The 12,602-nt window shown below is 29.4% G+C and overlaps 1 protein-coding gene across 1 annotated transcript; it reads right to left on the bottom strand.

The window, feature by feature from the left end:
• Nucleotides 1-2,467: 2,467 nt before the first annotated feature.
• Nucleotides 2,468-6,876, bottom strand: LOC141460209 (uncharacterized). Its single transcript, XM_074139972.1, has 3 exons — nucleotides 6,285-6,876; nucleotides 4,195-4,487; nucleotides 2,468-4,097 (listed from the first exon to the last, which is right to left on the bottom strand). The coding sequence occupies exons 1-3, from the start codon at nucleotides 6,436-6,438 to the stop codon at nucleotides 3,948-3,950; spliced, it is 597 nt and encodes a 198-aa protein (XP_073996073.1). The 5' UTR covers nucleotides 6,439-6,876; the 3' UTR covers nucleotides 2,468-3,947.
• Between the last annotated feature and the right edge of the window lie 5,726 nt (nucleotides 6,877-12,602).

The raw sequence follows: 12,602 nt of genomic DNA, 5'->3' as shown, positions 1-12,602 counted from the left end.
ATCACAATCCACTGGTACAACATCTATCTTCAAGAACATTTCCAGACGTCTTAAAAGACAGTGGCCTCGCGATCTCCTCTCTGATGAAGAGAGTCAGTAGAAAGTAAAATGATTTTGGAGTGTTACCGCTGGGTAACTTCTCCACTCTTTTATTCTGTTATTTATTGTTATCATTGTTGCTTATAACGCAAAATGCGTTGATTGTAACTAAATAAATGATTAAAAAAAAAAAAGTTTTGCAAAATTAATAAGTGGTCCGTAAGTTACTATTCAACATCGTTTTTCCTCTAATCTATAAATTATTCAATCCTTATCTTTTAACCGTGATTTCTACTGAAATAAAATTGCATCAATAGCTTTTTGAGCTAAAATCTCATATAAAGATTCAATCAGTAGATCAATTCTTCCCAATAGGTTATGAAATAACGACCTCAAAGTGTTAGCAACACATGGATTAAAATTAAAATCATTCCTGAGCTAAGTCCTGTGGAGATTCGGTTGCCTGTTTTTTCAATTTACGCCAACCAGGTGATATATTTCTTGTGGGGCTCTGTTTCCTCCACTGCGGATTTTGAATACCCATATCACCAGTACCAATATTTTTCTTTAGTATTCAATTGAAATTCAAAAAATAAAATAAGTTTCGTTTGCAATATCTTCGATCCCTTGCTTCACGCCAAGACTTTATTTTTTTTTTTTAAGGTCTTGATCTTCCTTAATGAGTGTCGCATGAGTGACTTACCTTAAAAGACTTACTTTAACCAGAAATCGAGTAAAGCTGAAGAGCCAGCGCCTTGCAAGAGAGAAGATAAGTGAAAAACGCTTCTCAAAAGTAATAAATTGTGGGAAAACTCAAGGTGAAAAATACTTTTGCAATAAATAATGTATACTTTTTTTTATATATATATAAATTGTACAAATACATTAATGAAAATAAAAACTTTTCCCAAAATGAAATTTCTAATAAACATGCAGAACTTCTTTACGCATAAAAAAATAAAAAAATCCTCTTGGAATGGTTATGCAGACTAAAACAATGCAACAGTTCCTCTTTATTATATTTTTTTCTTTATTAAATATGAATATTAATTAAAAGGAAAATTCTCCCACGAATATAATAATTATTAATACGTGTGAATATTGTACATTGCCTTTCACCTGATAAATGTACTCGCAAACAAAAATTGAATTTTTTCTAGATGTAGTATGAAATCAATATCTCTTCTGAAAAAAAAGCTGATCACTTTTATAAGCTCTATAACGCAACCAATCCACACATCTTGTTTGATATCAGCATCCGATTGATAAAATAAAATTAAAAAAAAAGGAAAGAGCAGTAAACAAATGAAATTATATTGATAAGAAAAGAAAAAAAAAAAAAAAACATTTCGGCATTTATTATTTTTAATAATATGTTTACAATATTTATTTGAAAATTATATTTATGAAACAATATCAGTTTACAATAAAAAGACAATAATAAAGAGGACTCTACTAGATTACAGGTGAAAGACAACTGGGTAGAGAGGTGGTTTATAGGCTCTCTGTAGAATAGTGCCTATATTATAAAAACAAACTAAAAAGAAAGATGTCACAACAAATAACAAAAAAAAATCTTAAAAGGTTTACAAAAATCTATGATAAAACGGATATATTATTTACTTTTATTTTGTAAATTTTCTAAATAGAAAAAATACAAATAAAAAAACAAAATGAGCTTGGCTAAACAATTATCTAAATTAGAAACAAATTATACAATTACAGTAATAATAATTATGATTTATAATTTTATTTTTTTTCTTCTTAAATTCATTCATTTATACTGAAAACTTATTCAAAGAATTCATTTTGTTTTTTTTAACTTTATAATACAATTTATTATATTATATTAAAATATATGACACCATAAAAAGTCACCCAATAGTATTACATTTTTTGTTTTGTTTTTTGCTTTACCACGAAATTATCTTGTTATATATAATTCATATATTTGTATGAATATAAAAAAAATGTCAACCTGAGCCGAATGTTTCATCACAATAAAAAAAATGGTTCATTTCTTTAGGCCATTTTTGAGTTTTTGTTTTTTTTTTTTCTCATTTTATTTATTTTTTTCTATAAAATGTATCAACAACACATATTGGTCATGATGCCTATACTTAACTCATTATTTTTATATTTTTTTAAATAACTTTATTTGAACAAAAAATAATGTAGAAATTAATAATCTAGTCTACAAAAAAATTACTGACTAGGGCATCAAAATATTTATAGATATCTTACATTTATTCAATACATATATATAAAATTTAAAAAGTAAAAGAAAATATATATATATATATATAAGTAGGGTCATTTAAAAATGATACCCTTTGAGATCACTGGACAGTAATTCACCTGACGTACAGGCAAAATCACAGTATGCTTTGATGGCGTGGTTCGCACCATGTTTTTTTTTTTTTTTAATTTTTTATTTTTTACAAAATGGGTTGAAAATTATATATTTTCAGTAAAAATTAAGAAAAATAAAATGCAATTAAAATTTAAAAAATAAATAAAAATTGCAAATTATTTTTCGCCCTATCTTTTATAATGTGGAAAGGTTTCAGTTAAGTAAAATTCTCTTTTCTATGAAGCTGTAAGTGTTTTCTTCTTAGATAAAAATATGGGGATATCAACCATGAGATTTTTAGGGAAAACCCAAACAGTTGATAGGTTGTTGGATGAACACCGCAAACCAACATAGCTTACTTTAAACGGAATGAATCATTGGTAAAAAAAAAATGGTGGAAATTGCCAATTCTTACTATTTAGTAAAGTCATAAAAGTAATTGAAAATGCAATACTTAACTAAAAACCTCTTCACATTTAAGAAATACAATACATTTAATTATTAGAATTAGCCAGTAATATTTTCCATTTTTAATAGGATACGAGCCACAAATTATTTCATAAGCTGAATCAGTTGATAATGGCCATACAAGTAAAGCTTATTATATATACAAGCAAATGACGACAACTTTGGCCTGTGTCAGCCTCAAAATAAATTTTAAAAAAAGAAAGAAAAAAAAAATTGACTAAAATATATGAAATTACAAGGGAAAAACGCATTCCTATATACATACATTCCTTAGCGAACCATTGCCTTTTTTAACAAATGACTATCTGTACGGAAACTGCATCATGTTCCTGTTTTTCTTGGAATGGAATAACGAAAACTTTCAAGAAATTAATAAAATTTCAATACACAGTGAATATTGCCAAACAAACAGGGAGTTCTATAAATTTTTTAAGTATAAGAGACAAAAGAATATCTATCTTGCTATGTACAACAGGGTAGAATTGGTATGTTACTACTTTGAGACATTACTACACTCTACCTTTCAGAGATCATTTGAAAACCGTCAAGAGTTTCCCCTCGTATTTTACTTAAAGAGGAAATTCTTCAAAAAACATTAAAAATTATTAAAAAAAAAAAAAAAAAAAGAGGTCAAAAAAAAATTAAGGAAAAAATGAAAAATCAAAATTTTCTACTATACAAATGGAACAATAAAGTATCTGTACAGTTTAGCCTGTAATTTAGGCCCGACAAATAAGTTTTATTTGACTATACACAATCGTTATTTTGAGATCAACGGAAAATAATGATTTAGCCATCTTTGGAACGTTACTATATATATATGTATTCACACATACATATATATATACACATAAATATTAAACTTACGCAGAATTTTTTTTTTTTTTTTTTTAAATCAGTACTGGATAAAATTCTAATTTATTGACTACAATATCATAATATATTAAAAATTAAAAAGAGGAATAATCGGCGAATTAGTTAAAAGCCTACTTTTTTCCTTTTATTAAATGGCCTCGCCCACAAAAACTGAAGTACGTCAGGTTATTATTTGTTCTAAAAATTAATGTTTACAAGATTAGCAATGAGTTCACCTTTGCCTGGCTGCTAGCATCCTCCAACCAACCAGGATGATCACTGTTGTCCAAATTGAACCAGCAATAGGCGCCGGAACCAACAAAGAGAACAGACTAGAGGCTTTTAACTCGGTACGCCTTCTTTTCTCAACACCATCGCCTGACTAAAAAAAAAAAAATATACGTACATAAAATAACACATTTTTTCTTCAGTTACAAGATTTAAATTATAAATTTAAAAATTAAAAAAATAAAATTTACCGTTGATTTAACAGTAAACTCTTCAGCAATTTGTCGAAGTTCAAAGCCAACATTAAGCCAACTACGAGGTGGTCTGGAATTATGATTATTTGATTGCCTGCCATGCAAAGATGTTGATGGAATCGCGGTATTATTTTCTGTGACTACAGTTTTATCTGAATTATGTCGTCGTCTACGGCGTCTTGGTGGTGGTACTGGTGGTTTTCTGGTTGGTGCTAAAACTAAATCAGGAAGTGGACCAGTAGCTGTAGCAACATTTTCAGCGGATGTTTCCATTGGGTTTGCAACTTCATCTGCAAAGAAACAAAAAAAAATATATATATATATATACCTAAAGTTAAAAAAAAAGAAAAAAAGTACACCAAACTTAAAGCAAAAAGTTCCCTTAGTATTTTTTTTTTTTAATTTTTGTCCAAGTGCCAGGTAGTGAAAATGGGACTGGAAGAACTGGGATTAGAGCAAGGGTTTCTTCCTCATTTTAGTTGAGGCAAAAAACTTGAACTACCTGGGTTTGTTTACTATATGAGTAGTCCCGGCACCTGTAGGCTGCCACTAACTTATTGTGTACTATAAAGAAGAGCCCTTCCATGTTATTTTTTTAAAGAATACTTCAATGCACCTGCCCACATTGATTTCAATTTGCCCTTTTAAAACTACATTTTTTTTTTATTATTATTATTATTATTATTATATTTAAAAGTCGATTCTAAACGCAAATTTAAATATTAAAAAAATAAATAAAACATTCCGTAATACGTACAGTACGTGGAGATTTAAACTTAAAATGATAATTTAATCCTACGTTACACACCTTTCTCTTCAAAAACTGTTCATGAAGATAAAGTTTCTGGTAAAAAAATTTGTGCCAATTGTTGGGCAAAATCCATTAAGTGCATCATAACTTTTGTTGTATATAATTTAAAATTTTATCCAGATGCATTTTTTGATGCATAGATGTAATAAAGGCCTTGACTGGATACGGAAATGCAGGTAGACTTTAGAATGATGTAACCCGGCCAGCTGCCAATCTTCGATAGAGAAGTTGCAGTAAATGAAGGATAGCTGTAGCAGGCAATTATTTTTGATGATATTAGAAATTTATTTACTTTTCTTTTATTTTTTATAATTTTTTTTAGTACCTAATTTCACTTTTCCACTTTTTGTCAGGAGAGAAAAGCAGAAAAACTAAAAGTTCAAAGAATACTAAGGATAAAAAAAAACTTTAATAATGTAGAATGAAGAACATTAGTTAGGAAATAATACCGCTAGAGCTCAGACAAAGCTAGACATACTACTGACACAGAAACTCATTTAAACGTAAAATTTCTTATGATTGCCCTAAGACTAATCACTCTTTCAAAAATTGGACGTACACTTGTATTATTTTTTTCTCTTACTTTTTTAAAGCAGGGCGCGTTAACGAGTAACAGTTAGTACTTTAAGTAAATAAGATTTTATTATTCTTGTAATTTTGATTATCACTTGGATGGACTACGCATATAGGAGTATATATTTCTTTTTGAGATTAGAATACCATGTTATTGATTATAAATTTTAGAAATATTGAACGCAATATGAATAATTTTTTCTTCTAATAAATATTACTGAGAATTTAGAAAAAGTATACGTAACACAGAAATTTATTAATTTTTTCATGTAATTATTTAAAAAAAATAATTTTTTTAAAAATCTAATTAAGGAAAAAAAAAACTAATTCAAAGAACTCCTCGAATAAATAATAAAACACAAACTACGGGGTAAAAAAAATTTTTTTGAAGACGGGATACTTACAGTAACACAGAAATAGAATCAACATTGGTGTGATTTTAAGTAAGAAAAATTAGAAAAGCGGTAAGTTAAGTAAGAGAATAGTTGCAGAAGGAGCAATAACCCGCCGTAACTTGAGACCTTGACAATGTAGAGGCGAGTGACCCTCTTTACCTTAATAACAACCACTGATATCTCCCATATCATGTTTTTACCACATTCTGTTAGTAAACATATTTGTGAGTAAAAAACGCGAAATTTTTAAAATAAGGCATTCTTATTCATAATAAAAAAATTTAACTATAGAAATCTTATTTATTTACCTGTTAATGCACGAACTCTTAAATCATTCACTTGTGCAGTTTGTCTGCGAAGTAGTTGTCTTAAGATTTCGTACAAATCGAAAATGATTTGATCTATTCTTCTGTAGATATCCTCCGTTTCTTCGTCCGTAGGAAGGTGAAAAGGAATAGCCATTAGTTCACTTTTTGTCTTTTTTTTTTAACACAAAACACTTAAAAAGTATTTTCTCTTTTTCTGAGAGCACTGTAAAATGGAAAGTAAAAACCAAAAATAAAAAAAAAACAAATTACAAATTGAAATGTGTAAGAAATTGGTAGCCTATCGAGTGTAAGAACAGCAGTAGTTCACTGCACGACTGGCAAGAGGTATCTGAGCCTAGAGGGCAAGTGTAAGCAACCCACCCTGTCGGAACGGCTACCGTGCTACGCGCTACGTCACGTGACCCCCACCACGCGCCAATCAGAGCTCATGACGTGATATAGCCTGGCCAATAGTTTTCACTCCCTCCACACAAACCTCTTTTTACCACTTACCCGCCCCTCACCCGGGTGAACATCTAAAAAACTACGCTACCACTCTACATCCATACGGACACAAACCGCTCTCCCCTCTCTAGACTGTGTACAATAATTTTTATCTGTGATCGCGGTTGATATTAGTCTACAGACCTGTTACTCTTCTCTATACAACTACTGGCATATTCCCCACCACTATTAGATCTCCTCTATATTACTGCTCTGTCTTGACACACCGCTTTAACTGCTAATTCTATAAACATTCATTTTTGCCGCCTCTCAAATCTTCTGCTTTGCAAACTTCTCTGCTCTCTTCGCTGTATATGAGTTAAAACTGTGAAGTAATCAATCCTACAGAAATATCTATCTTTAATATTTATATTTTGATTTGGGCATATTTATGGTACACTATTTAATCATCTTTCCTTTATTTTTAACATTCAATTTAATCTATTATTTTTGAGGTTTATAAATTATGACAAAAAGGATCTATATATTTCTTTACTTAAACCCAAAACGTAATAATTTTAAATGTTTATTTAATTTACAAGAAATTAAAATATTTATTTCTTATAATGGAGACTTTACTGTATAAAATTGTTATTAACAAAATTAATGACATATATTTATATCTTTTAAAGGGATTGGAAGTTAGAGAATGAACCACATTAATAACTGAATTTGCCATTTTCAAAATTTGAATTGTAAAAGAAAGATGTTTTTTTAAATTTGTTACGGAGTCTATTTTTTTTTTACTAGAACTATTATTTTCTGATAAGTTGATATTTCAGTTTTATTAATGTATTCTGTTTGAGAACTTAGATCTTTCTGTTCAGTTTCAATCTTTTATGTTTCTGTTTTTATGAACTGTAATGTTTACTGTAATCACACCAACCCTTTGTATAAGTTAAATCTTGAAACAAATAAAAACTATTATTATTATATTAAAATATTTATTTCTTATAGATTTTATAGATGTTTCTACCAAGATTATTTTGTTAAAGTTTACTCTGAACTTCGGTAAATTAATACAGTTTTTAAAGAATTATTCTACATGAAAATCTGCGACAATAAAATTGAAACTGAATTTCAGATCTCAAAATAACTCAATTAAAATAATAAAATATTTTTGTAACCAGAATATTTGAGCATCTTTAGGTAAACAACATCCGCCAAAAATTTGAAATTTTAAAACATAAATTAATTTGGAGTGGAGTGAGTTTCATGTTAATGCGATAATACATAGATTACATATGGGTTAGAAAAAGGTAGACCCCCTGTAACAAAGCGTTTAGTTACAGGACCGCAAAGCTAACATGTATTGAGGGTTCTATTTTCTATGTATTTTATTTGGTTAATGAATATGAGAAACTATAAGGAACAAAACGTTTGCTATCCCAGTCCAGGCTATGATTCGTAGAAGGACATAAAATGCGCATGTCTTGCAGGTGTTATCGAGGCAATCATTCGTTAAAAACAGAGAAATAAATTATTGGCAATATTCCAATGTATGTCTATATAATATTCCAAAATTACAATAGGGCCTACATGAATCTATAAACTTGCCTAATAGTCAACAACTTACTTTAAAATAACGAATAAACTCAAAATACAAGGAGATTATTGTTTATTAATTACCTAGAAAGAAAAATATTGATTACATAAAATTTATAAAAACATTCCATCTAAATATCGTATAAAATACCTGAGCAATAACTACACTATAGATGAATTCAACTTGTATTAAAATTGAACAAATTACTTGAATAACGCTATAGCACTGTAACTGCACTCCCTCATACAATTATATTGGATCAGAATTCACTGATTTCTATTTGAATCTTGTCTGTTCATGGACTGAAGACAAGACAGAAGACACACCAACCCTGAAATGTTAAAGTATTACTTTCTAAACTAGCCCTGAAGATGACCTAGTCCCTAGGTCGAAAGCTCGGCAAAATAAATTTTACTCGACTAAAATGGCATTTATTTTTTCATCCTATTGAAACTATGATTCAGTCACCAAAAAGAATGAACAACAATACTTTACGACTAAGTTCTCAAATTAAATAAACTTATTTAATTTAAGTAAACATTAAATATAATGCAAAGCCTAAACCGAGAAGCGAACCCACTAATCCATCAATAAATACATCTTGAGCTTAGCGGGCCTCGCCTCTATCCGCTCGGCTACCGTGGCGCCTATTATCGATGCAATATGTGAGTGTAAATAACATGTCTCAAAAATGAGGAAAAATGGGCTATCTAAATGATTACAGTTATTCATTCCTTTTAAGGTTTTAAGAAAGAATTTAAATTTAAATGTTTCTTACTCTGAACAAGTTAATAAAATTATGGCGATTATGTCAAATTTTTTAGTTTAACTTCGCTCGAGAAAGAAACTTTTTGAGTTCCTTCAAGTCAGAAAAAAAGGGCTTTTAAAATACGTACCTAATTAAGTACAGACATAACGTTAAGATTTAGTAATTTCAAATTTAGTTCGAAGAAAGCCTGCTCGATGGAGCTACATATTTTTCTAAGTTTTTTTTTTTTTTTTTGGCGTTTCAACAGCTAAGGTTATTAGCGCCCGCAGCTTTTTTCAGTGCCCAGCCTGCCTCCGGACAGTGTTCTCACGTTACAGGCAACAATGTCCATCACCGAACAGTGAGCTGTAAGAAGCTTCTAGGAAGAGAAAATCTAAGAGGTCAGTAGCTGGATTCGAACCCGGGACCTTCGCGTGGAAGTCCAGTACGCTGACCGCATGGCTAATCCCTTCCCTGCTTGTTTGTATTTTTTTTTTTTTTTTTTGGCGCATCAACAGCTGAGGTCATTAGCGCCCGGAGCTTTTTCCAGTGCACTGCCGGCCTCCGGACAGTGTTCTCTCGTTACAGACAACACTGTCCATCACCGGACAGTGAGCTGTAAGAAGCTCCTAGGAAGAGAAAATCTAAGGGTCAGCTGCTGGATTCGAACCCGGGACCTCCGCGTGGGAGTCCAGTATGCTAGTCTCATAGCTAATCCCTTCCCTTGTTTGTATTGTTCACAATTTTGTTTGTAAGGTTTTCCATATAAATTGATTACAGACCTAAAATTATTTGACTTCCGTTGAGCTGAGTTTCAGCTATCATTCATGAAGTTAACAGGAAGCGATGAAATAGCACGCGCAGTCAAATAAGACTGTTAGTTCGAGGCAAATACCATGCCGTTAAAACGAAAAAAAAGGTCAATTTTTCTACCAAATATTTTTGTAAGTTAAGTGAGAAGAGTAGAACAAACAATAAGAATTGGAATTATGAAAAAAAAATTAGTCAATTATAGTTCAGTAAAAAATAAAACCTAGAAAATGTTTACCAGATTTACAATGCCAGATTTTTAATCGCTAAAAATCCCTAAAAAAATTTCGTTTCGATGAAAAAATAAATAATAAAAACAGCGAAATTCGACAGTAGTTTAACAGTACTGTCATTGTTTCCCAGAACCCATCCTTTAAACTTTATTTAATAACAATGTTATAGCTAAAAAGAATTTATAGTTATGTAGGTTAGTGGCTACCCGTAGCCCATTAGATAGTTTCAAGAAAACAGTCGTTAGAAATGTCAGATAGATAAAGGAATCGAACGAAATTCCCAATTAAAGGTTTCTCTCAAGGACTCAATTTTATCGAAAAAAATAATAATATTATTAATCATAATTAATATTATGAATGGCCCTAATGTTAAACTATAATAAGATATTTTAGCCTAAATTGTACCAATTTAATATTTTTTAAAAAATAAAAAATTTTGACCTAACTATTTTATATATTTTAACAAAATAGTGTTCACAGATGCACTAAAGTGACAAAAACTCAGATAAAAATTAACCCCAATAAAGGTAGGTAGAAAAGTTTGAGAAGTGATTTGGGTGCAAACAATAAGCTTGCATTAATTAACTTCTAAAAAAAAAATTATTTTGAAAAATCTAATTAAAATTGTTTCATGAATTTAACCAAGCTTTACTTTTAAATAACAAAAAAAAAAATTAATAATTTTAACCAATTACAAGTCTTTGAAGTAGTACATCCTCATCAGAAATTAAATGTTTTAACTGAAATAAAAATATGATTTACACTTATTGAATAAAAATGTCAACAAGTTTGAATAAAATCTATTAAGACAATAGCAGAACTCACCTGAATAATAAAATACATAAAACTCGGCTAAACTATAAAAAAAATCCAGCTTTTCTATATGCGTATTTGTTACTTCAAACTCATGTAATGAAATGCGTCAACTACCGGTGTAAATATTGGATGGAGGTTTAGTTAGTACAGCTGCCGATAGAGACCAGCAGCATTCACAGATGATAGTGACCTCTTGGAGGGATCATTTTGTGAGGTCATACAATAAGTGAATAATATTTGCGCGTGCAGTAAGACTTTCTACTTCTTCTTTTTTTATATATTTTTCTATTATTTTTTATTATTTAAATTTATTTGCTTATCTATTAAAGGCGCTAACAAGTGTAGGGAGCACAATACGTTCTTTTATTCTGTTATATTCAACAAAATTGAAGAATTAAAAAGTTTAACTTTTAGTATCTTTAAATTGTTAAAAACTAAATAATTCTCCTGCTTAAAAATATACATATGTAAGTGCTATCTCTTTTAGCTAATGAGACATGTTAGAGCATGCTGAAACCTGCTCCAGCAAGTAAGTTCTCCTTGGAGATTTACTTAGTTAATTGTTCGGTTTTAAGCAAATTATGTATTAATGAAATAATAACGTCCTTTCAGTTATGTTACAAGAATATTTATTTTTAATTTTAGTTTATGATCAACGCAATAAACAACATATATATTTTATAATTGAGATAGTAGTTGTAAATAATACACAATTACTAAGAAAATGTTTTATTATTGTTATTATTAAATATTAATTAACCGTTTATTATTTAATTCTTGAATTCTTTCTCACTTTCGTCATTAAAATTAATGTTTTCTGGACAATCCTTAATCTGTCTATCGTGTCCGCTCATGTGTTATCTTATTTGTTAATTTTATTATTATTTTTTTTAACCAGATCATTTAATTTTTATAATTTAATATAAACAAATCTATCTTCTAAATTGAAGGGTTTATTTGCTTTTAATTAACACTTTTCAAACTGTTGATAAAGTTCCTATCTACTTTTTTCTTTTTAAATAATTCATAATTTTTAATTACGATATACGATTTTTGAAATTTTAATTCTTTTGTATGCCTCTTAGATCAACGTCTATTGTTCTTCATAATTTAATTTGTGCTTGAAAATTAGTAAAGCCGGAATTCCGATTTTTTTTTTTTGTGCAAAAATTGAGAGCGTGGTAAATGTTTGGACATGCCCAGTTTTAATCAAAATGCGTTTGAACTGAAAAAATATATATATATATATATTGCAATACATTATGTTCATCATATTACGATAAGCTTGAGTCGATAACGGAGATAACTCCAACAAAAAAATGTTCTGATAACCCTTCTATTGGGACAAAAAAAAGAAGATCATTCTATCTACTTCTGTTATCTCTCACAAATTCACCAATTTCAACTTCCGATTACCGCTCTTGATATTGCGTCACAATTCACAATTGAGTTATCACAAAAAATTTCTATTTTTGGAAAGGTTACTTTATACCCACCTATCTGCGTGTTTGGCTGCTGTAAAAGGTAGTAAAATTTTTCTTGCCAATATTGTGAAATTGAATATTTATTATCGGCAGGAAAAAAGTGGTTTACGTATTTACATTGCTCTTTTTAACAACATACACACCAAAAGTAAAAGGTTTGATAAATTTGAAAAATGA

This window comes from Rhodnius prolixus, unplaced genomic scaffold (genome assembly GCF_049639745.1).
Source record: "Rhodnius prolixus isolate KJV_2025 unplaced genomic scaffold, Rpr scaffold_1, whole genome shotgun sequence".
NCBI classification, from domain to species: Eukaryota; Metazoa; Arthropoda; class Insecta; order Hemiptera; family Reduviidae; genus Rhodnius; species Rhodnius prolixus.
Note: the sequence above shows the minus strand (reverse complement) of the source record. Positions and strands in the feature narration are given on the sequence as shown.